This window comes from Eschrichtius robustus, chromosome 18 (genome assembly GCF_028021215.1).
Source record: "Eschrichtius robustus isolate mEscRob2 chromosome 18, mEscRob2.pri, whole genome shotgun sequence".
Taxonomy (NCBI): domain Eukaryota; kingdom Metazoa; phylum Chordata; class Mammalia; order Artiodactyla; family Eschrichtiidae; genus Eschrichtius; species Eschrichtius robustus.
The window spans coordinates 53,062,122-53,088,524 of NC_090841.1; the positions used below are offsets into that span (position 1 = coordinate 53,062,122).

Sequence of the window (26,403 nt, forward strand, 5' to 3'; positions counted from 1 at the left end):
CCAAGAATCTAAATTGTATTTATTCTGCCTACATTTACTATAATGAATTATGTGGGCATGCTTATTATTTTTGTAACTTGACAACTAACAGTTCAAGAGAAGGTAGGCTCTTTTTGGTGACTCCTGAGAGAGGGTTCTGCCTGGGTTTTGCTCTCTTGTACTTCTCATATAGCTCCTGAATTCAGAACACCTATATCTCAAAATACGCAGCTCAGATTAGGCAGCTGAAATCCAGCAAAGGTGAGGGATAACTCATAGAAACCTCTGAAACACTAGGCTGAGTTTAAGATAATGATATGGGAAAAGAGTAAATGCTAATTCTAGATTATTTTTGTCAGGGAAAGAAAGGGATTATGTGCTAAGAGATACAGACATGTGAACCTCAAGAGCAGTCAGTACACAGTTATTTAGTGGTCACTTCATTTTGCCTTGTATTAAATTTTGTTATCATTTCTATCTCCTGTCAAGTAGGAACCTCTCATCTTATTAATTTCATCCCATCTTGCACTCAAAAGGAGCTTATGAACTGAAATGAGTGATTCCAAAATCTCATTTCAGCCTATCAACTTTCACCTATGGTACAATAATGATTAAACAATGAAATTGCTCCAAAGGCAGGACACCAGAGATGGAAAGACACAAGGTGCCATTGGAAACAATCAATCAGATAATCAACCTCTGCAAACTGAATGTATATATCTCTGGTTACTCACCACAATAAAACATAATAGAAACTTGGCATTTTAACGTAACAGCTTTCATATTTCCTTGCTAATTGTGTGTTTAACATAAATCATGTCCATTTGTAACATTTATATTTCCTTTAAACACTTAATAATAAATTAGTATTAGTTATTGCCTGCACAGTGAAAAACAAGCTGGTCTTTTTTTAAAGCAATTTAAATTTTTATTGATTTTGTTTACACAACATAGAATTAGCAACTACAGTAGTTGCCACTTTAAGTGACCCCAGAAAAACAAAATATATAATTATTTTACATGGTTATATTACAATTTTATAAAGTTAGCTACAGCATACCCATGCTTTGTTATAAACTGTATTCCTTTGGCCATATGTTGTAAGCTGTCAATACTAACACGCACCCCTATTAGCAAATATAAAGGAGAAAACAGTCTAAAATCGCTTATAAATCTTTTAAGTTTTACATCCATGTTAACATTATTTTTATCCATTGTTATATTATACAGTCCTTAATACTAGAAAGTATGTTTTAAAGTTAAACAGTAGCACCTTTTCCCATATTGATTTTAGTTATGCTAAGAAATCATGCTTGTTTCTTACCAACCTTTGTCAGTATGTTAAAATTTTGAATCAAACATTTTTAGAAAAGCTACTGAACACAATTTCATTATAAATAATGCATGTATATACTATTTGTGTGCAGTTTAAAATTTGGCAAGATGATTACAGACCACAACTCTGACAGGGAGAAGGAAAGGGCATTATGATGCAGATGAGAAACAAAATGAATGGTAGTAAAATGAGCTCAAATTTAAATAGGAATAAAAAATATATTAACGAACTGAAAACAGTAGTAACCCAAAGTTCATTTAAAATCCAAAGTTTGAAATGTCTTTTGTGATGACAAGCATCTGAAAAAGTGATTGGGAAGAAATTAATAAATAAGCCTGGGATTTGTAAATAGATTCCATGTGGCACGTGAATTAATTACTGTCCTTTCCTTCTGGCCCCATTATTGGGGTTTTGGTAGCATCACGTTAGATGCTGGCAGAAAACAACATTGCTCGCTTATTCTCAACATGTGGCTGTGGCCCTGGGTTACCAAAAAAAAAAACCACACAAAAAAAACAAAAAACAAGGGTAGAAACTCTGTTATATTTTAAGACAGAGTTAAAGCTCTTGGGCCCAATTTGTTCCTGAAGCCACTGTGAGAACATTGCACTGTTTTGCTGGAACAGAATCAGGACCTTTTGCATTGATGTGACGGGCAGTGACGAACATCAGGCTAAGGAAGGGAATCTGTCCCCATGGGTTTCCTCCCACCCCATCTCATTTCCTCTGTCTTCCGTTTTCTCTTGTACATACTTTCACACACATCTCATGCAAGTTAACCTGAGGCACTTTGCTGGGGAGATGAAAGAATTAGGCAAGAATGCACAAAGTAAGAGGTTCTTAACAGTCTCAAAAAGCAGTTTTGCCTGTAAGTGACAGGAAAGCACCACATCCAGAATTCTTTTCTATTAGTTATTTACACAAATAATATAAAAATTAGTAATAAGCTTTACAGGTAACTGTTACATTGACTCTAATATCTATGATCTTAAAAATAGTATTTTAACTATCGTATGATACATTGCCAGAGACCATCTTAACTGCAGCAGGGGTGAGAAAAGATCCTGCTTTCTCCTTTGCCATGTGGACACTGCTACAGGCAACTCACATTCTGTCCATTATGGGGTTCCTGGCATCTCTCCATTGTAAAGGTATGAACACTGGGGCCTGCCCTTCATTTAATCATCTACACGTTGTGTATTGTAGGTAAGTATTTACAGACGACAAAACTAAACAAATAGCATTTAAACTACAATAGTGAAAGAAGAAGAATGTTTTAATAATCCTCAAAAAAATTGTAGGTAGTATTTTCTTTGCAGAGTACACGAATAGGAGATTTCAAAGCAGTGTTTTGGGATGGCATTCCAAACCTTCTCTCTCTGTCCCTTTGTGACATTTGATCTTATCTGAATGTAAAGTTGAATATTTTCAAAAACTTCAATCTCTCTGATACTCCCTCCTGATCATTTAAATATGTCTCTAACATCAAACAAATACACCGGCTGAACTGCTTTCATATTTTGTCTCCAATTATAGTCCAACCAATGGTGTGAGGCTATTAATAGAAAAGTTCCTTTAAAAGATTTTTAAAATTTTAAATTGAGTAATTTAAATTTCATTTAAAAATTCTGTTTCGCAGCAACACATTTTTCCTTTGCATCAGATTCACCTTAATTTAAAAAATAAACATCTTTAATAGGAATTCTGAGTGAGCTCAATTTAAACTTTAAGTGGTGTATGAATATACCAGAAGTTCTGAAGAGCCACATTGAAGTGCTGACTGTAAAGGATTAAGTGCTTTCACAATGAGGCTTTCTTAATTCTCATCGCTTTTCTTCTCAGGCTGTAAACAGCTCATAAAATGTCATGAGTAACTCTGAGTGTTAAGAAAATAATCACTCTTACATTTTTACATTGTTTTGTGCAAACACACAGTTGTTTTGTTTTGTTTGGCGGATGCCTCATTGTTTTAATGATTTCTGTCCAAAGTAAAGAAAATGAATATTCCTTCTTTCAAGATGAGCTGTATTTATTACTGGAACGGAAGTTGTCATATCCGTGATCATTAGCTTTGAACTTTAAGCACGACTGCTTTTCCTCCAAGGACTGCTTTTCTTCAAATGACTGGCACCAACAGCATAAGCATGACTGTACAAAACAAAGTAACTCGTTATAAGTTTACATCAGTTACACTATCACAGCCCTTCCTACTCTCCAGAATTCTGGCTTTCTTTGCATGATACGCAATTCTGCCAGTTTCTTTCCATGCCCTCTTATTTTCCCCTTAAAAACATATAATTACATAAGTAGCATATGATAATGTTTTTAAACTAGAAAATACAGAGAAGAAAAAAATGTACATAATTAAACTTCCTCATCTTTTAATTAAAATTGAAAGAGAAAGCCACTCTTAATTCTTGATACTTACTCTTGATTACTTGAGAAATACTTTTAATATTTGATAAATACATAACTCAAGACTTTTTGCTATGCAAATGGAAATATTACCGCACACATATATACACATGACTGTATATGTGCATGTTTGTGGACATGTGTGTATAATTATGTTAATAAAACTGGACTATACATACTATTCCATGGCCTTGACAGTGACATAAACATCTTTCCATGTCAATAAACTTAATATTACATCACCATTTTTTTCAGCCACGTGTTTAATCTCATGTGACTTTTCAATACTGTTACACAATAAGGTTATAAAGTCTATGTGTCTCAGTTTTTAGTCATCCAAATTTTTTCTTGGATTTTTAAAAATCCTGTTCATTCTGTTTGTTTTCTGAGAATTTATATGTATAAGAAAATGTGAGTTCCATTGCTTTCTGTTCTGTAAAATGAGGGACCTGATCTGGTGACGTTCTCTTCTAGCTCTAAAATCTATGAGTTTATGAGCAAAGAATTTTATAGACTGCCTTTGATTTTACAAGGAAGCTAAGTTCTCGGTTTTCCAATAATGAACTTCCAGTGGAACCAAGCAGAACCAAGGCACCACGCCCTCCAGTACAAAACCGAGCAGTTAATAATTAGGACAATAGAGCCACAGACTCAGTGTCTGATGCACATTCCCGAGTTGTTTTACAGGTACGGTAACTGCCACCAGAGGGAAAAAGCTAACTCCATGATGACCAGACTGTAACCGTGACATAAGCTGCGCCATCCTGAGCAGTATTGAATCTATGGCTAGCACAAGTCCAAGAACGAGCCTCAAGAGAATGGGATTAACATTACTGCTCATAATAATCTGTATCTTGGTGGGCAGCAAAATAATTGTAGCTTGCTCTGCCTGTATATGTAAGCACGCAACTACAATAAAATTGTCAGCAAAGAGATGTTACAGACCCATGCTGACATCTTCCACTCTGAGAATATGGCGTCCCATGTCAGCATGAAGAAGTTACAGAAGATAGACCTTTGCCCCTAATCCCATAGAAATGGAATGGTGTTTGACAGTGGGGAACTGAAAGCAGCTCTTTTGCCCCTTTCTTGTTTGCCCATTTCTGTTCCCCTCTAACCTTGAAAGAACTTAATTATAGGAATGAGATCACTAAGCAATTGAAACTAATTCCTGACTTATGCTCTCCTGAATGCACACCATGCCTTGTCTAACCTGTTGATTCTCTTCCTAGATAAAAAGAAGTAAGACTAGCTCTCTACCCACAGTAGCCCCCGCTAAGCAAGCCTGCATGCAGACCGCTGGGGCAAGATAACATCTGAAGAGAGAGCCAGCCAGTCTGTCCGCAGGGGAGAGGCAGAACCCAACCTCCTGCCTTGATGATTCATTGACATTCTTCCCCTTCCATTTTTCCCTTTAAAAACTGTCATGGCTGAGCAGAATCTTTGGTGTTGGTCTCTGGACACGAGTCCACCATATCCCCAGACTGCTGGCTTTTCTGATTAAAGCACCTTTCTTTTCTACTGACACTTGCCTCTCGAATTATTGGCATAGGAGTGGTGAGCAGCTGAATCTGGGCTCTGTTACACCAGGGACAAGTGAGTCATTCCCACATAAGGGAAGGGAATATTTCATGTACGCTAGATTGCTGAAGGAGTGAATGAATGGATGGATGGATGTTACACACAAATGCAAGCAGGCAAATGAGGAAAATTTCACATATTCCACATCAAGGAGCACTTCTCTGCTATAGAATGAAGGCAGAAAAGTGGAGGTAAAACCTGAATTAAACTGCTTTGTTTGACTCGTTACTGTCACCTCTGTATGAAAAAGAAACTAACTTAGTTATAATCTACAGTGTGCTGCATAGTCCAAAATCTTCCAAAAATGGGAACAGTGCCTTTAATCATGTGTAGCTCTTATTTTATCATGTGATATTTGTCAGACATCAATGCATGCAATTTTTATTCATTTTCTGCGTAACTCTATGAGTAGAATTGATTGGTTGAGGCAGCAGGGAATGGTTGACTGGGATTTGTAGGCAGAAATCAGTTATAGTGATTTATGAGCAAAATTCACATCTAAAAAGAAACGTCTAGGGCTTCCCTGGTGGCACAGTGGTTAAGAATCCACCTGTCAAGGCAGGGGACACGGGTTCGAGCCCTGGCCCAGGAAGATCCCACATGCCGCGGAGCAACTAAGCCCGTGTGCCACAACTCCTGAGCCTGCCCTCTAGAGCCCCCGAGCCACAACTACTGAGCCCATGTGCCACAACTACTGAAGCCCATGTGCCTAGCGCCGGTGCTCCGCAACAAGAGAAGCCACTGCAATGAGAAGCTCGCGCACCGCAACGAAGAGCAGTCCCCGCTCGCCGCAACTAGAGAAAGCCCGTGCGCAGCAACAAAGACCCAACGCAGCCAAAAATTAAATAAATAAATAAATAAATAAATAAATAAATAAATAAGAAAGAAATGTCGATCATGTAATACTAGGGGAAACTGCAAAACAATTGACTAGATCTCTTTGGATAGAAATATTAATAGTTTGGAAGGGTTATATTTGATGCCAGATTAAAAAGGGCTTTTGATTTTCGAATACTCTCTTACCTTAAAGCAGTTTTTGAATCTTTTGCTCACCAAATACAGAGCTATTGGGTTAATACAGGAATTCAGGGAGGCCATGTTGATGCCAATGTAGTCCAATACCAACAAAAAGCTGCAAAAAATAATACAAGACATGTCTGTAAAAAAATATGCTGCTATGAACATATATTCTTTACAGAATTTTGTGTTTTTGTGAACAAAATAATTAGCCATTTACAATGGTTTTCACTTTATCACTAGTCTTTGCCTATTATGATCTCTCTCTCTGCCTCTCTCTCTCTCGTTCTCTGTCCCTGTCATTGCCCCACCGCCCATGCCCAATTCTCTCATTTAAAATGAAATCTCGGGACTTCCCTGGTGGCGCAGTGGTTAAGAATCCGCCTGCCAATGCAGGGGACACGGGTTCGAGTCCTGGTCCGGGAAGATCCCGTATGCCGCAGAGCAGCTAAGCCCGTGCACCACAACTACTGAGCCTGTGCACCTAGAGCCTGTGCTCTGCAACAAGAGAAGCCACTGCAATGAGAAGCCCACGCACCGCAACAAAGAGTAACCCCTGCTCGCCACAACTAGAGAAAGCCCGTGTGCAGCAACGAAGATCCAACGCAGCCAAAAATAAATAAATTAATAATTTAAAAAAATGAAATCTCTTTTGGAAGCGCTGAGGCTGGATGAAAAGAAAGGATTTATGGGCTTCCTTGGTGGCGCAGTGGTTGAGAATCTGCCTGCCAATGCAGGGGACACGGGTTCGAGCCCTGGTCTGGGAAGATCCCACATGCCGCGGAGCAACTAGGCCCGTGAGCCACAGCTGCCGAGCCTGCGCGTCTGGAGCCTGTGCTCCGCAACAGGAGAGGCCGCGATGGTAAGAGGCCCGCGCACCGCGATGAACAGTGGCCCCCACTTGCCGCAACTGGAGAAAGCCCTCGCACAGAAACGAAGACCCAACACAGCCAAACATAAAAATAAATTAATTAATTAATTTTAAAAAAATGAGTAGAGGCTTCTTCCTTCAACTCTACCAAAAAAAAAAAAAGAAAGGATTTACAAAGTGCAAAGGAGAATCAGACCTAATGTTTTCAATTGTGCTACTCACTCATTTGGACAACCCTGGCTCTCCATTCCCAGTGTTCTCCTAAGTCCCTTTACTTCTCCCTTGGAAATAGGAGTAAAGGTAAAAAAAAAATGGCCATCTTAATTGCTCCCTAAGGATTAGAAAAATGGTACTCTCTCTTCTTGCCAATGAAAGGAATCAATGGAAAAACTTCTGAATGGCATTTATTTACACAACTATTTCTATTTTACCTTTCTTACCTCAAAAGTTCACATCTATTGGGATCGTTCCGATCATAAAGAGTGAGCTTCAAAATCCTGCTGAGGTGAAGAGGAAGCCAACACAGGGCAAAGACAAGGACCAGGCAAAATACTGTTTTGGCCACTTCCCGTCTCTGAAATAAAACCACAGTCAGACACTGAATAGATGCCTCATTATAATCACAGCGTTCTCGCTTTCCAAACAAAATATTTAATATCGTTTACAAAAAATCAGTGGCATTTGTAAAAATTCAGGACACTGAGCTTTAAACTGAATAGCTAATGTGGATTAGACAGAAAATGATTAAAGATTCATCTTTAAAAAGTAATGGCTCTTTTTACATCTTTTTAGACTATGTAGAATATCTCCAGATAGATAATATAAAAAATACTCTTTGTATATTAAAAAATACCAGCACAAGAAAAAGGAAGTATGCTGTGGTGTGTGATAATTTTAGTTTCTTATCACCATGATAATTTTCATATTCATAATCAGGATTGTAATCATGAGTCAGCAAATATTTCTAGTTCCTTACCTGCTTTAAGTGATCATTTAAAGCAATTTGCATGCCACTCTTCTTTCTCAACATTTCACAGGTCATCAGGGTATAAAACAATGCAGTGATGGCCAATGGCAAGCAGAAATAGAAACTAAATAGCCACCAATCTTTAGCTGTCTTGTAAAACTATGGGGAAGAGAGAATGTTATACTTAATATTCCTCTGTAAGAAAATCTTACATATCAAATGTTAAATTAAAAAATACTCATCAAGGAGAAATTATCTTCTAAAGTTGATCCATTTTATAAATACTATGTAGAATCTTTCAGGCCACGTCTGCTGAACAAATAATTAAATTAAATGAAAGAAACTTTTCCTAAAAAGCATTTCAAGTCTCTAAGGAAGTGTGCTATCGTTACATATAAAAATGTAAGCAATTGGGCAAAATTTTAAATATTTGGTAATTCAAATATTTTTGTCTTCACACATGCAAGTTATCCTTAAGGAATTCTTTGTGTGAAATACCACATCTGAATGGGTAAAGATATCTTAGTGTTTATGGGAGTTTTTCACTTTTTAACAAGTTTGTTTATGGGAAAAGCAGGTAGGAAGAGGTCTATATTAATCATTTACCTAAGGGATGTATACATCTAACCTATCAACTAAAAATCAAAGCTGCTTGCAACATGCCTTTTCTCTTATTCTTTTTCTGCTCCTTTTCCTTCTTAAAATTGTTGTTCCAGGTATGTCTGTGTTGGAGCAGAATTTATGTAATCTATGCAGTACTTTTCCCATTTTAACTAATAAGAAACAAGAAAACAGCAGTCTCATTCTCAATTTCTTTATTCTTTTGTTTACCATGATCTATACATATATTCCTAAAGCTTTATCTCGTCTTAACGTGTAAAATAGAAAATAGTCATTGGTGACATCTGGACCAGCCCCCTTTGTATTAACTCCTCTTAACCCATTCTGTTGGGAAGAGCCTTTTACACTTAGGATCTATCTTCTGATGACCAGTATTACCATTTTTTCCTATTTCCTGATTAAAAGCTCTTGAATAAATGGCCAAGATGAAGTTCTTTGCAACGGCAGCTTTCCCTTTAGAGAGAGGACAAGCTTGTTATTCATACCGAGCTTCACAGATTCACAGGGATTCCGATCAAACCATCCATACCAGGGCGACTTCTACTTGATCATTCCCTGGACCACACACTCCCTCTGATGACCGCTGTGATGCTTCATACAGAATATGTAGTAGCTGCCAGTCCTCATGGGAATTTGATAGAAAAGCTATAAATTCAAATCGATTCTCTCATGTAAACTTGGTTTATCTGTATTCCTGAGCACCAGGGGATTCTTGGAGAAGTAGTGACCCAGCTTCTTGCAGCCTGGGTCATTAGTCACCGTTAACCCCACAGCCCTAGGACCTACACTCTTTTTTTTTTTTTAATTAATTAATTAATTTATTTATTTTTGGCTGTGTTGGGTCTTCATTTCTGTGCGAGGGCTTTCTCTAGCTGCGGCGAGCGGGGGCCGCTCTTCATCGTGGTGCGCGGGCCTCTCACTACCGCGGCCTCTCTTGTTGCGGAGCACAGGCTCCAGACGCGCAGGCTCAGTAGTTGTGGCTCACGGGCCCAGTTGCTCCACGGCATGTGGGATCTTCCCAGACGAGGGCTCGAACCCGTGTCGCCTGCATTGGCAGGCGGATTCTCAACCACTGCGCCACCAGGGAAGCCCCGGACCTATACACTCTTAATTCATGCCAAGGACAGTCATAAATCAGTAGCTTCCCAAGAAGAGGAGATCAGGGGAAAAATAGCTAAATATTTATACGGCAACAACAGAAAGGGGGACAAAAAAGTAAAATTTACCTGCATGAAGGCTGTTTTCTGAGTGGGATGGAGCAAACAGATTCTCAGATAACTTCCTTTGTAGTCAGTGGTAATCATATCAAAACCCACGGCTTCAGGGACAGCCAGGACCACGGAGACCACCCAAATTAAAACAATTTCTACTGCTGTCCATTTTGGAACCCCGATTCCTTTAATTCGACTCCAAGAAGCAACAGCTCGATATCTGAAGAGTAAAACATAATCATTTGCCAAGCTGGCAGAGCCTAGTTTTATTGAATTACACAGTTTATTTTCTAAGTAGCATAGCAATCACTAGGATAGCGGTCAGGATATACCTGGCTTAGATATATGCTCTTACCTGTCAATACTTAGAGCGCATAGACTCAGCACAGTGATTCCCACAGAGGCCTTCTGTATGAAAGGCACCAGTTTACACATCTCAACTCCAAAGGGCCAGTCCTCGGCAAGTAGCTGCATTGAGAAGACATGAAGCTCTGTTAGGGAGATTTTCACAGGGCGCCCTCTGAACTGTATGCATCACTTAGTGGAGACAAATGAACATGTAGAGTTAAAATAACAAACTCTAGTTCTTATTCTTTTTCTCATAGACTACTCCTTTGAAAAGCACTTGCGTTTGATATCTGGAACAAGAGAGTGGATTGGGAATAATGAAAGGGCAGCCGGTTCAGGAGAATTAGCTATACACAGACAGTAGCTTAGGGTCAAGGTCTCCTCCACTGCAGGGCCAACTGGGGCCAGTTGCTTAAGTTCTCCTTACAAGATTGGGCCTGCAGTGTTGAAAATGCCTCTCATACTGTTATGGAGTCTCAAATACTCAGCTGGTGGCCAAATCAAAATAAGGTTAACTAAAAATAGGTGATGTGGGACTTCCCTGGTGGTCCAGTGGTTACAATGCCACGCTTCCAATGCAGGGTTCCATCCCTGGTCAGGGAACTAAGATCTCACATGCCATGTGGCACGGCCCAAAAAAAAAAAAAAGAAAGACAAATGTCTCTTAGTCAGAGAGACTAGACGACTCCTATGGAGAACAGTGTGCGTGTTCGTGTACTTATTCTTCACTCTAGTCAACCTGACTGCTCTGTAACTCAGCACACAGCTCCTTGAACCCAGCAGGCACACTCATTCCTTAGGGCTTCACTTGAGGTTCTTCCTTATCCTGGAAGGTTTTTCCCCCAAAGATCCACTTGGCTAACTCCTTGACCTCCTTCAGGTCTTACTCAAATCTCATCTTTTCAACATGACCTACCCTCACCACACTATTAAGTACAGGAACTGGTCAGGCCTCCCCATCTCCCTCATCCTACTCCACTTCCCGTTTCAGCCACAGCACTTATCAACTCCTATTGTATATATTATAACATACTTGTTTGTTTGGTTAAGTTTTTGCTGTCTGGAACCCCTAGCCCATCAAACAGAAAAGAACTACTGCAATTGCCTAGTACAGTTCCTGACACACAGCAGATGCTTAAATATTCAGGCCCCTAAAATATATAGGCAGTGGCTATCCAGTGAGCAAAAGACTTAGTTCTATACATATATTTCCGTTTATCTGACTTCAGACTATGCAACCATCTATTGTTAAACTCAGTGATTTTCTTTTTTAGGACAACTGGGTGTGCCCCACCCTGGTAAATGAATCACTTTAGGTAAACATCTGGGTCGAACATTCATGGGGTTTTGAAAATAAAGTATTTCAAATCTACGTGTCTGTGTGTGCATTTTAATGTTTTAAAAAATAACCTTCCAAAAGTGAAAACTATTTTGAAACACAATTGAGTCTTTCCGTTCTTTCACTCGTGAAGGTTCTTTGTGGAGTTTGTCATGCTGGGTGATTGTTCTGTAACTAGAGCGGCACCCAAAGCTGAAATGTGTGTTTCAGTACGAATATGACTCGGAGCTCCAACGTGGAACCAATTTCATTTCTAAGGTAGACATGAAAAGTTACACCGACATGTAGAACAAATGTTGGCATACTTACAGCAAATACGCTTTTTCTAGGGTCTGAAAGCCTGCAAGGCCAGGCAGGCAACAGAAGAGTGGAGGAAGCCAGGTGTAAGAAAGTCATTGGTGTCAGGAAATAATACGGAACAGAGGGGTCTGGGGTAAATCCTGTCTAAAAGGAGCTGCTGCTAATAAACTTGATGTGATTTTTACCAAGAGATCCCCAATACAAAAGTATCTTGATTTTTAGCCCCAAATTGGAATTTTTATATGAAATCTCACAATTTATAAAAATTGTCAACTAATTCATATTTTTTAAAAAAAAACACTATCAGATAACATTGTATGAACAAAATATTTTTATGTGTCAGACCAGCCTCTAACTTGTGACCTCTGGATTAATGAGCTGACTTATAACTCTGCTTGTTCATTCATTCATTCAGCGAACATTTATTGAGTACCCACTATGTGCCATACACCATTCGGAGTACAGAGTGCCTATCAGTGAACAAGGCAAACTCCCTGCTCTCATGGAGCTTACAGTCTAGTGAGGGAGGCAAACACAAAACACTTAATACTTAAAATACTTAATACTTAAAATACTTAATATGGTGTCACACAGGCAGTGTCACCATATTGAAAGATTATGGTGGAATTTAGGGAGCTTTCTTGATAGGCTTCTCAGCAAGGTCTCTCTGAAGAGGCAACCTGCAGTAGGGACCTGACTAAAAAAAGTAAGCCATGCAAAGAGTATTCTAGGAAGAAGAAAGAGCAAATGCAAAGGCCCTGAGGTCAAAAGAAGCTTAGTGAGAGGAAGGGACAGCAAGAAGGCTCTCAAGGCTGGGGTCGAGTGGTCCAGGCCAAGTGTCTAGGAGATGTAGTTGCACAGGGAGGAGTCTGAATGGTTTCTTTTGGTTTTGTTTTTTTTGAGGAAATGCATTGCAAGATTTTGAACAGGGAAATGGAAAATGGCATCATCTTATTTATGTTTTTTAAAAGATCACACTGGGGACTTCCCTGGTGGTCCAGAGAATCAGCCTTCCAATGCAGAGGACGCAGGTTCAATCCCTGGTCAGGGAACTAAGATCCCACGTGCCATGGGGCAACTAAGCCTGGCACACCGCATCTACAGAGCCCGCGTGCTTTGGAGCCTGCACGCCACAACTAGAGAAGCCAGTGTGCCGCAACTAAGACCTGTGCAGCCAAATAAATAAATAAATTAATTAATTAATTAAAAAATAAATATAAAAAGATCACTCTGGAAGCTCAATGTAGACTAGAATGTAGAGTCAGGAAAGGAAGCTTTGATGAGAGATTGTGGGCTGAAACTTGTGGTGCCCTGGGGCTGAAAAGAATGGGTTATAGACTGGATATGTATTGAAAGCAGAGCTAGCAGGACTTGTTGATGGATTGGATATAAGATATGAGGAGTCAGGAAACTCAAAGGGGTTGATCATGTGAATGGTGGAGACATTGGCTGAAATGGGGAAGACCCAGTGTCCTGCAAGTCTGAACCAGCTACGAACTCAAGGTGCTTTAAAAGACTTGCCAATTACCCTTGGAAACATAATAAAAAGATTCCAAACAGTTAAAACTGCCAGACCCAGTTTGGTACAAACTATCCAGGTAATATTCTGTCTAATCATTCTGATTGCCTTTATATGCATTGGGGCAGGGGGTGGGAAGCAAAACTAACACATATATGGTACTTACAAGGGACTAGGCACTATTCTAAGCCCTTTACACATGGTATATCATTGAATTCCCAAAGCAATCCTATGAGTTAGTATTACTATTACCCCCATTTTACAGGTAAAAAAACTTAGGGGCACTTAGAAGTTTATTAATTTGCTGTGTTGATTTTAAATATGCCCACAAATTCTTTGATAATCCTCCCTTCAAAAGATGAAGCCTCATTTTCCTCCCCTTGAACACGGGTTGGACCTAATGATTTGCTTTTAGTGAATAGAATGTGGTGGGTGTGATGGTGCGTGACATCTGAGACTAGTTCATAGAAGGCGTTATGGCTTCCTTGTTGCTCTCTCTTGGATCACTCATTCTGGGGGAGTTGCCGTGTCAGGAGAAGACTCAAGCACCCCTATGAAGACTCCAACAGGTGACAAGGAACTGAGGCCACCTAAAAACAGCTGGCACTAATTTGCCAAGTGTGTGAATGAAAAGATCCTCCAGCCTCAGGCAAACCTTCTGATAACTGCTGCCCTGCCAACATCTTGACCCTCATGAGAGACCCCGAGCCAGAACCACCAGCTAAGCAGCTCCTGAATTCCTGACCCACAGACAGAGTGTCAGGTAATAAATGCTATTCTCCAAGTTGCTAAGTTTGGGGGTAATTTGCTACTCGGCATTAGATAAGTAACATATTTGTCCTTGGTCACTCACTTAAGTAAGTAATAGATCCACATTTGAACCCACGTGGTCTGATTCTAGAATCTATAATGTTTTGAAGAAGCTGATCTTAGATGAAAAGTGTTTAGAATTAAATCAATAACAGTATTTTAAAACCCACAACTATGTGTCAAACAATGCTAAAGTATGTAGATGTAGAGTAAAAATTTCTTCTAACCCCCCAGCTATTTTATTCATCTACTGTCCAAAAATTTAGATAGTGTCAAGTGTTTTCTTGTCTTCAACGATTTCCAAATATGCAAATATTAGTATCACGTAGGTACAGCCATCAGATGAATCAAGATGAATGAGTGTCCGGTCACTGAAGGGAGAGAAGTCTGGCCAATGAAAATGAGCTCTGCACTGAATCCAGGCCCTGTTTTGAGGTTACTATTGTTTTTGGCTCAGCCTAGAAATTGGATGATTGCTCTTCATACCAGTGGGAGGCCTGCAGCCCAACCTCTGACCCAAGTTATCACAGAGGACAGGGAAACACAAACTGAAAATTGTAGCAATTCTCTTCAAGTTCAACACAGAGATAGTCAGAAACCTAATCACAACTGAGAGATTACAGTTTTCTAATCTACCCTTCCAAAGGGAAAGAGGCTGAAAAAAAACTCTTCACCATTTCAACTCAGACCTGAATGCTGCCAGTCCTGAGAGGCCACAGAAGGTGGGGGGACGGAGTGCCCACTTCTATTATTTTGCAGTCAGTCCGAAGGATGACTTTGGCAACCTCTGCTTCTCTGATCAGAAGGCTTTGTGGAGACACCAAGAAGCCTGATACCCTGTGACAGAGACCACGCCTACTGCCGAGGCTCATGTCTGTCTGAGTGGCCTCCAGCCTCAAGGCCTTGGCAATTTAGGGCTTGGAGCTTATTTAAAATGCAGAAGACGTCAACTTCTTGTTTAATCATAAACAAAGCCCTGGGTAGGGAAAAAGCTGTGAACTTAAAAAAAAAAAAAAAATCACTCTCAACCAAGATGTCATCTTTAAAATTTGGTGAAAGAATGTTCTTAGAGATTTTTATAATTCCTGGAAATTAACTATTTCACTATTTCTTGACAAAAATAATGACATCCAACATCTATAATTTGAAGTCCAACAATACAGCTTTCTTCTTGGTAGAGGAAATTGATTCTCCTTTATTGCAAGAGGAAGCAACTCTAACTTTAAACCCAGCAATAATATATTCTTATTCCTTATTTGCAGTTTTCTCCATTCAATTAGATAATTTAAGGGCACGATCTGAATACTGAAGACAAATCATGCATGTAATCAAATCTCTCTGATCCCAAAAAGAATGTTAGAGTTCCATATTGTTTCTAGGTCCCTGCCACGTGAATTAAATTTTTAGGTCCTGTTTAAAACTAAGTTTGAATATGTATTACCTACCATTTATCAAATGTGAGCCAGTCAGAAAATACTCCCATAACTGACACTGGTTTTCACATGGTGATGGCTCATCCAAGGAAGAGCTTTTGTTAGTGTTGGTCCTTAGGAGCAATGTGGTGACCATTTGACAAACGATAGCCTGTCCTCATGCTGGCCCCTTTCGCCTAAGGCTTCTACTGCTTCCCTAGCACATTTCTTTTGTATGAGTAAAGTAAACACAAATAAATAAATAGACACTAGATTGAAAAAAGACTTGGTCATACTGACTACAAGGTTTCTACACAAGGATGGCCATGATTTCATAACTTTATGTTGAAACAGCTGTTTGAGAAAGAAAAAAGTCAACAGAATCTGAAAAATTATTTTATATCATATTTAAAAATTACTTTTATATTAAATATATATTATATAATTTTTTAAAAACTTCTAAAAGGATAAATAACATGAACAGAAAATAAATATCCTTTCTGTAAAAGTATGATTAAGTGAGTGCTACAAAATCTCTCCAACTGGGGGATTTATATTTTTCAATTATTTTTGTAATTAAAAATTACATTCTCGAGAAATTAAATGGAGAAGATCCTATTAATACACGCCACTCTTAATGCCCAAAGGCATCTAGCCCCGTAGAGTCAGGAAATGCCAAAGTTAACCATCTTGCACTAACAAATGTTCAACTGCCTCATTAACCATATATACCATTTTCCTTTCCTATTTTTTTTTTTTAAATTAACAGTATACACTGAGCTTTAACTGTTTCTTTGTTTCAGACTATTCTACAACATTTTTAGTGCCTAGCACAGTGCCTGGCACACAGTGACCGCTCGTTAAATGTTGTTGAATAACAGTGAATGAATGAGTTCATGGACGAATACATGAATTTGATCATAAGGCAAAAAAATCTTGTGATAAAACTTTTGTCATGAACTTTTCAGTTCTCATATTTGAAACAAGTTCTTTAGAGAATTGGGATGATTGCGCATTTTATATATTGATTGATTTTTGTATTGTCTAGTCCATGCCCTCCTCCCTTCCAGATGATCAGGTCTTCTTGACACATAGAGCCAGGGCCTCTGGGATTGAGGCGTTGGTTCTTCTCTTGGACTTCTGTCTTCCAAGCAGGCCGGAAAAGGTGGAAAGCAAAATTCCTCCCCTCCCCTCTCTCCCCTACTCAAACCTATCAGGGAAATGACTTTTAAAAAACAGAACCTACTGTTTCTCACTATCTGATGGGATTCAGTGAGGTGCTTTCGTTGTAAATTTGGTGGAGATGGACTCAGGAAGCATAGAGACTCTGTAAGAGACGGTCATTTAAGAAGGTAGGTGAGCAACACATTAAAAATGACAACTAGGGCTGCTTTGCCGGATTGCTGTCTGTTCCATCTCGTGATGAACTGTGAACATTTCTTTCAAATGACTGGCATTATAGAAATGTTTTTACAGTCAGAGTCAAAAGAAGGAAATAATGGAGTGGTTGTGTTTCACAGGTTTGGGGAAGGGTGTATTCTTCTGCTTTTATCTCTGTTTCCTGTAGCAGATAAGAGTTTTTCTGCAATTGAACTGGCGTCTTAATAAGATAGTACACCCTCATTCAAGGATTTCCCATGTCGGATCTCCCTTTCTTTTTTTTTATTCAAACATACAGTGAGAATTTAAGCTGCTGGTCAAGTGCATAGAAAATATTTTCTTGACATACGTTGCATCCTTGCCCCTGGGGACGAATATCAGTTACCAGTTCCTTCCTGGGTCCATTAGAATGCACTTAATCACTTAAAGATTAGGCCATGTGGGTTAGAATATGCGGATGAGGAATAATGTCAGCTTACCCCCCAGGGGTACCATTTAAATATCACAATATGAACAGTGCCCCCTGGAGCTGTGCAAGGTAGAGGCCCTGTCCTAGGAATCTGTTGTGTGCACAGTGGCAAAGAGAGGGCTTTCCACTACTCTGGAAAGATTCCTATCACTTGCTGAAATAGAAGAATGACTCCATTAAAATGAATTAAGTTTCTGGAAACAAAATCTTTAAGGGAAGCAAAGAGATAGAAAAAAGATAAAAAATAAATATGTCTTAGAGAAACTTAAGTTCACCTTAAATATATATCCCTACTTTTGTTACAGTGAAATTTATTTCCAAGTCTGTAGCAGGCCAATAAATAAATGGATTGCTACTCTCCTATTACCTGAACTTAAAAACTTATCCACAGTTTGTGCTTAAAACCTTTCATTGACATGTCACATATTTTGAAAAGATTCAACTAAGAGCATTAAGACATGCTATTCACAAACCTAGCTTTATGGTCAGATTCACTTAGCTGAGCTGGATCTTCTAAGATCACTGTGACACCTGAAGAAACTAAAGAATTATAACCTGATGGCCTCATGGCTCAGAAAGTGACTCTCAAACTTAAAGAATTCAACAAATCTTATTAAGTATTTTCATGTCTTACTTAAACCTAATTCTATCCAGAGAATGGTTTATGGGATAAGCTATGGTGAGAAAGCGTTTGATTACCACGGAATTCAAAAGCCTGTTAATATAATTTGAAAACACTGTTTTGGGGGGGAAGAAGATATGTACAAAGTAAACGTCCAGAGAATAGGCTTCCTTCTTTCTGGAAACAATGATGAAGCTAAGGAGGAGAGAAAGAGAGGGGACACGAGTTAGGAGGTGTGAATACGGCTGGGAGACTCAGGGACAGAACACTGCTTGATAAATGCTTCTGTCAACTTTGCTAATACACTTCTGACTCAAGAACAATCCTCTTTCTCTCTCTCTTCTACCATCCCAATTTGGCCGTTTTCTTGTTCCTTTACATTTTCCCCAGAGGATCTATAGGGAAAGAGAAATAATAAATCTCTAAAGTAAAAGCACTGGAAAGGAAAAAAGTCTGAAATTAGAGAAATTGCTGACTAAGGTATATCCATACACCATGCTCAGCTACCTCCCAAACATAACCAACCTCTTCTTAACTTTGCAAAGTCCTGAAAGAGAATGTTTCACATCATAAATTACCTCTAGAATCTTATTTCAGCTCAGGCTTTATCTGTCAACACCCTTGAGAGCACTTAATCATTGATTAGCATTTGGCATGTTTCTCTAAAAATCATCAGCTATAGCGTATTAGCCATACCTTATATGGTTTTCTTTGGAAAATGAAGACCCTGGCTCCCTGGCCTTGAAACATCATGCTCTTGGCTGTGTCATCCTCTTGTACAACTATGGAAATGCCTTCGATCTTGAACGATTCATTTAGAATGAGCAAAGAAAAAAATGTAAAGCCTTTGATAGATAAGCCTTACCACATTGAAAGAAACATTGCCTTGACATTTTAAGAACCTTGGATTTATGGAGTGACCGAGTGGCAGATCAAAGGCAAACACAGGAAGTACCCTAGAGTTAACCTGGGGAACATTTCATTGCCCAAGGCCAAGAGTTTGCCCACCATTTTGTCACAGGCACCCACAGCCAACATGTGAAGCAGTGAATCAGAAATAGGAAGTCTTGAGTTTCTGGGCTATTTGACATCTGCTGCTATTGACCTATTATTCTGTTATGGCCAATATCCTCATACATACAGAAAAAAGAACAAAATTTCCCCCCCTTTTTTTGGACAGTTATAAAAATATGAGTATAACATCTTTTGTCAACAAGCATTTGTCTGGAATTGATCGTTGCAGGCACTATGCTACGTGGGTGTTGGGGGGTTAGCTTTATTTATTAATTGACTCAAGGTCATTCAATGCTAATAGTCTTACTCTTATTAACACTTTTAAAATGTTAATACTTCAAATGTGCTTAATTAACACTCCTTAAAAATTTTGTTGCTTTAAATAAATGAACCTCAAAGGTATCTAGGTTCTGTTTTGGGTACAAAATGCTTCTGCTACTCAGATGTCTTTAGACATCACAAAAATGTCACTAAAATATCTCAGTTACTTAACTGGAAATATGCACAGTGTTATTATCTTAGACAAAATTAGACTCCTCTACCCAATGATACCTTTACTTCTTGTATGGCTCTATATGCATAAACTGCATTTACTAATCAGAAAAGTATAACTTCAAAAGTTAAATTTGCTGGTCTTTCATTCACTTTTACTTCTAACTATGAAATTAGTTAATTATATGCAGACTTGTTAAGAACTAGAAGTAGTCTAAGACTGGATAGTGAGAAAGGTGATTTTGTTCAGAAAGACAGCTTTGATTGTGTTACAAGCAGGAATGTCTGACTACGTGACAAGGTCACTTCGCTCCAAACTCATTTGAGGGTTCAGTGAAGCAATTCCCATTTTGACATACCAGCATTTTAATGTTACACGTACCCCACCTTAAGTAGTTAAACGTTAAAGGTCAGTAGTTTTGCTTCTCAGAGCTATGAAGGCAGCCTCTTTGACTCTAATAGTAGCCTACGAAGTCTTAACAAGAAAACCATCTAGAGGCACTCCAACGGGTCACCAACTCAATTTTTAGAAAGCTCTCCATCACCACTAGACATCTGATTATACTTGGATCCTTATCAAAGTCTGCCCATGTAGATATCAGTTTCCAAGGAGATTTGTTTTCAAACTCAATGTGCTTACACATAAAGGAAGCTATATTTATGTTATTTATTATATTTATATTACATTATATTTATGTTAACTATATATCTATTGAGTCAGTTATTCCATGCAAATACAGTACAAAGAGAGTGAACTTGTTATAATTTAAAAACTCATTGTTTGCTCAAGCATTTTTAACTTCTTAAGATGTTAAGAGAAGTTAAAGAAATTTTAACTTCAACCTGCAATCAAGGCTTGTTAAAAATCACTGCTAAACTAAAGCAAGCCATACCAACTAACCAACCAACCACCAACAACATAAAAAACTTCACAGCATCTACAAGTATACCCAGCTCTTCCTATACAGCTTTGACATTGGTGCTACTCCAACTTACTCTAGGCTCCTATAGGCAACAAATGTCTAGATTATTCCATTCATTTTAGTCTACACAGGAATGGCACAATAAGTAGCCTGTGAATAAGGAGATATTCATCCTCACATCAGATGCTTAAACACTGGTTTTGGGGTCAGGTACATACATGGACCATGTAAATACTGGCATAGTGACCCATGTATGTATTAAAGATAGACATTGATACATATATATGTATATGGAGATGTTACATAAAATAGTGATTCAAACTAAGAGTACAACAATAATTTTGGGGTACAGTATGGCAATATCTATCAAAATTACAAATGCACATATCCTTTGATTCAATCATTCTAATTCTAGAAATTTACCCTTCAGATATAGTCACACATGTGTGCAAAGCCATATGGACAAAGATGTTATTTGTAGTCATGCTTATAACGGCAAAAGCTGAAAAAAAACCCCCAAGTTTCCATTCTTATTCACACACACACACTCACACACATTCTAATAACATTTATTACTGGCTTACTTTGTGCCAGGCACTGCGACCAATGATATTCACCTATGTACTTATGCATCTATACATTCTTATAACATTTAATATATTTATATATGCGTATGTATACATATATATTTTTAAACATCCTCTTTGGACGCTTGCTTTTTCATTTTTCATCTGGATGCTCTTATGTAATGCAGTGACAGCCCTAGTGTGCGCTGCTGAGAAGGAGAAACGAGGCTTTTATTTCCAGCAGGTTCTCATGATTATCTGAAGCTCTTTTAGAGCTTCGATTTGCTGAGTCTCCCACAACACCGATCTATCAGGATTGCCTCCTTGACACAGGAGCCCTGGTGAAAAGACTCTGTCTAGAAGTTTCCAGAGAAACAGTTCCCTGAGGGAGTCAAAGCAGAGTAGACACATTCTCTGGGGTTTGTCAGCCCTCACAGCAGCCTCTCCCTGTGAAGTCCCATCCCGTTCTACAGCCGCATCAAGGAACATGGCTCCCAGCCAGATCTATGACATTTTGTGGTTTGTCAACTTTACTGAACTCTAGATTTACTGAAGTCCAGATTAATGTAATAGATTCACGTTGATGTTTCTGGGCCTGTGGGTAAACCAACAGAGGAGCTGTGGGATTCTATGAACCCTCAGAAATTGTGAATGTACATTATAGTATCTATTAATTATAATGTATTTATAAATTATCTATTTATATATTAATTATATATAACATATAATATGGATAATTAACTGGATTCTCAAGAGAATAATAACAACCCATAAAAACAAAATTAGAAATCGCTAGTTTAGAGATTCAAGTCCCCCACTTCAGGATAAATTTAAATGGCACTCATAATTCACTTCAATTGCTTTGTATGAAGTATAATACTTGACTACTCTGAAATTATAAATGCATTTTTTTTAACTTATATGGTGTCACAATTATTTAAGGGAAAATGGCTTTTAACTAGCTCTGGATTAGGTGTTTTTGTAAATAAAGCCTTTAGAATAACAAACAGTGATATTATCAATATTATACATTACAGATCATCTGAAGGGGATTTCAGGAGATAGAAATCTTCAGATGACTCAAATTAAAACTGAAAATGCTTACCAAGTATCCTACTATGTAGTAGTGTGTCCCATAATTGCAGTGCTGCACTCAAATGAGGTCCTAACAATACTCCAGGTTGGAGAAGGGCAATCTATGCTCAGCTCACTCTGTGCAGGGGGCCAGGAGGACCACGGGTTCTAGGGCCAGAAGGCCTGGGTTCAAGCCCTAGTTTCATCACTTTCTAGTGGTGTGACATCGACCTTCTAGTGGTGTGACATCGAGCAATTTACTTCTTTACCTCTCCAAAATGTAGTTTCCCCATAAACCAGGGGTGATAACAATACTTCTTCCATAGGGTTTGTTGCAGTGATTTAACGAACTAAACCAAGTACTGAGTACATAATAAATGGTAGCCATTATTGTTATATTATATCTCAAGTGACACATATTTATGCACAATATAAAAATAAACCAAAAGCCACTATGTAGGGTTCACTGATGGCAAACCTAGTGATGGGACCTAATTCTATGTGATGGATTTGTTCATGACCAAAAAGGATGATTACATGGCCAGATTTGTAATGACTCAGTTTGTTTATTTCAGAAATAGAAACACAGCTTTAACAGACTGAATGGTTTCAGGCAAAACGTTGTAACTTCCTAGGGAAATCATAAAGGAATTTGAAAGGAAAGGAAAAGCTGTGTGTCCTTTGGGAGTAGGATATTCTCTGGCTTATCGAATGTAATAATTTAGCCAGACAGAGAAAGTAAGATGGTCCTGGAAGAGCTGATTTACATCTGATCTGGAGGCAAAATGCCCTCAGTCCAACCTTCCATACAGCACGTCATCTGCTGGCTGACTTAGGAGGGTTTCTAAATGGGCTGACCATGTGGGGTTTCCTGGGACCTTCCTAAACAATCTTTCACAAAACTCTGTGCAAGCCGAGCAAAACTAGATGTAATCTCCCTTTTCAGAAGGATCTTATCACTTATTTAAAATTTCTCACAACACCTTGTACTCTAAAATTTCTCAAGTCAGTTTTGAGGAATTGAATTGAAATTCTCCTGCCACATTGGAATGGTAAGACTTAGTCTGTAGGACTCCTAAAATGGGTTCCTTCTGGCCCTAATGGAGCTGTGGCTGCATTTAAAGGACCCATTTCAGCCTGTGCTTCTCCCAGGAAACCCTCAGAGTTCACAAGAGCTGGTAGCCATGCAGGAATTTAGGATTGCATCTATTTATCCCTCATTTCTGGGAGTGTTGCCTTCTAGGACCTGGATCCTAATCCAAATCCTGTCTCTAAACCTCAGAAATCTCTAGAATTCCTTAATGTATGCCTTGTTGGATTAGGATTTCCAGAAATTCATAAAAGGCAATTTAAAGGCATGCCATCTGGTGACTTCTCCTGCCACAAAGATCAAAGTATCTCCCACAATCCTTTCCTAAACCAACATGCCTTTTCCTTCCCTTGTACTGAGCCCAGGACTAGCTTTAGGCAAATCCCCAAAGTACATTCCCGGTCCCTTACACTTTTGATTCTGTTTTTATGCATGACTTCCTATTGCTGGTTACGATGGGGAAGCAGAGTTTTACAAATTTGCATCATCCTTTAAAATTTTCCAGCTCTTTCACTTAGGCTATTTTTCTTAACACCACAAAACCCCATTCGATGGGCACTAGAAACTTTATTGTAGAGTTGAGGACACTGAGGCCCAGAGATGTTGGGAAGTGTCCAGAGTTTCAAAGCGGGAGTCAAAGAGTGTAGGGGTTTGCGTCCTGCCCTAGCTCTTCAAGCCCGTTCCCTCTGATGCCTGCGGTAATCACATAATGATGTTAGCTACTGAAACTGTTAGAGACTTTATGTTCAGTGTCCTTGGTTTTGTCCACAGTCATTGATGGGGTGCAGTTTGCACTTTGGAACCTGACAGATTGAGCCTGATTCTCCTCACCTCCATCACTTACTCACTGTGAGACCTTGAACATCCTATCATCTGTTAAATGGAGTAATGTCTACTCATGGGTTGTCAGAAGGAGTAAAGGAAAGTAACACATCTATCCCAGCGCTTGGCCCATCGTAGGCATTCAGTAAAGGGTAGGTACAGTATGGTCATTCGCAGCAGGTGAACTGTGTTTTCCTACTCTCCTGTCTGGGTCTCTTTCTTCTAGGCCGTTTGTCTCCTAAAAACCTATTCGAGCCCCTCTACAGTTAGGGTCCTTTAAGAAAATGCTTCCCAAGGTTCGTATGCATTTGAATCACCTAGGTATTTTAAGATGCAGATTCTGATTTAATAAGTCTGGGTTGGACTTGCAGCTCTAACAAGTTCTCAGGTGATAACAATCCTTCCAGTACATGAACCATCAGTTTCTCAGTAGAGAGAATGTACCTTGTGAGCTGGATTTAGGGACAAGGTCCTTCAGGACCAGTGGTTCTCAAACCTTACGTGCAGGGCTTGTTAAAATACAAACTACTGTGCTTCACCCAGAGTTTCTGGATTAGTAGGTTTGAGGTAGGGCTATAAGATGTCATTTCTAACAAGTTTCCAATTATGTTTATGCTGCTGGTCTGGCGACTATGCTTTTTCCCGGCTTAGCAGTGGGCTACTGAAACCAGAAGGAAATTTGGTTCCAATGATTACTGACTTCTAGGAAGGGAGGGATCTTCGTGACTAAACTTCCTGCAAAGGCTCTGGCATCTCCCCCTTCCTAACGGTATGCCCTCCCATCGCGATATTAGCAGGCACCCTTTACCTTGTAGACATTGATGGGGATATCAATGACGATGTGCAGCAGGTCTCCCAGGGCCAGGCTGGCTATCAAGATATTAGGGCCGTTTCGCATGCACTTGTTCTTGTAAATGATTCTCAGCAGTGTGGAGTTTCCGATGATGCCCAGCACGAACACTAGGCAGGACACCACCGTGTTGATGTACTTGAAAGTCTCCTTGATCTCGATGGGTCTTTCGCACGGGGGCAGGGGGAGGGTGCGCGGTGGGGTTCCCGCCATTCTCCCTCCTTTCGGCATCTGCGGAGATGCGGACGACCGCTGCACGCTGGCGTTGGACGCCCTGGGCCAGGAGGTCTTAGTTGGGGGCGCCATTATCTCTCCGGCCCCCAGAAGTGGCGGAGTGGCCCCGGCCGGCGGGAATCCCCTCTCTTCAGCCTGGACCCCCACCACGCCGCAGGCAAGGATCAGCGCCAGCAGGGCGCGTCCGCACAGGCTGGGCAGCGGCTGCATGCTGCTGCCTGCTCCGGGGGGAGTCGGGTGGCCACTCTTCAGCTTTCAGTCTGGAGATCAGCAAGGGAAGGAAGACGGGACACCCGGGTCAGCTACCCCAGCCACGCCCCTGCAAGCGGCTAGCGCAGAGCGCAGCCGCGCCCGCACTATCCGCGCGCAAAAGTAACTCAAGTTTGCGCGCCAGTGGGGGGGGGGGGGACACTCTGGCGCGCGTGACCCGCCCGAGCCTGTCTCCTGACCTTCCAGAACCAGCTTTCGCTGGTTTTTCTCCCCTGCGTCTCCCGAGGGGTAAATGACTCGCAGTGGGGCGGGGTATTCTGGAAGGGGTGTGACAGGGAGGAAAGGATGGGTGCCTAGAGCAAAGCTTTGAGCTCCTGTGTTCGTTCTGGCTAAGCGCGCGTGGGGACGGGGGGAAATCAAGGCACCTAGAGGCCAAGGGATGTGCCAGTCTCTGCATTTGACTCCTCAGGAACCCGGGATACCCTGTGTCTGGACGCCCAGACTCCTTCCTCCCCGCGGGTGAAGGCAGCTACTTCCCGGCTGCCTGCGCTCGGGCTCCCCCGGACCCCCCGCGAGTGTGCCGGCTGACTCGGAAAATCTCTGGGACATCTCAGTTCTGATTGGGAGAGTATCTGCATTAACGCGGAAGCTTCTGTGCCCTCCAAGTGGCTTCAAACACTCACGCGCTCTCCTTCGCTCCAACTCCATTGTAATTCGCTGTATCCATCCATTAAAAAAAAAAAAAAAATCCCCAAACAAGTAATCCAAGCTGAAGCCCCAGGATAAGGTTCCATCACTGATTTTAATGCAACACCAAGCCAGAACTTTTACCTCGCGGACCGGACGCACCAGGCGCAGGGGGACCTCCTTCCCGGGACGCACTTGGCTCGCAGCTGGGCTCCAGGCTACCCTGGAGCGGAGCGCGCCTCCC

The 26,403-nt window shown here is 40.2% G+C and overlaps 1 protein-coding gene across 1 annotated transcript; it reads right to left on the minus strand.

The window, feature by feature from the left end:
* Nucleotides 1–924: 924 nt before the first annotated feature.
* Nucleotides 925–26,403, minus strand: EDNRB (endothelin receptor type B). The gene is made up of 8 exons (XM_068526697.1): nt 26,304–26,403; nt 24,987–25,522; nt 10,354–10,466; nt 10,014–10,218; nt 8,176–8,325; nt 7,640–7,773; nt 6,335–6,443; nt 925–3,463 (listed from the first exon to the last, which is right to left on the minus strand). The coding sequence occupies exons 2-8, from the start codon at nt 25,470–25,472 to the stop codon at nt 3,329–3,331; spliced, it is 1,332 nt and encodes a 443-aa protein (XP_068382798.1). The 5' UTR covers nt 25,473–25,522; nt 26,304–26,403; the 3' UTR covers nt 925–3,328.

Bases quoted from the DNA above. Each gene is read 5' to 3' on its own strand.
- EDNRB (XM_068526697.1), bottom strand. From the start codon at position 25,472: ATGCAGCCGCTGCCCAGCCTGTGCGGACGCGCCCTGCTGGCGCTGATC. The intron at 8,326-10,013 runs GTAAATTTTACT...TCTTCCCCATAG, and splicing joins AGAAAACAGCCTTCATGCAG to TTTTACAAGACAGCTAAAGA. The intron at 7,774-8,175 runs GTAAGGAACTAG...GTTTTATTTCAG, and splicing joins TAAATGATCACTTAAAGCAG to AGACGGGAAGTGGCCAAAAC.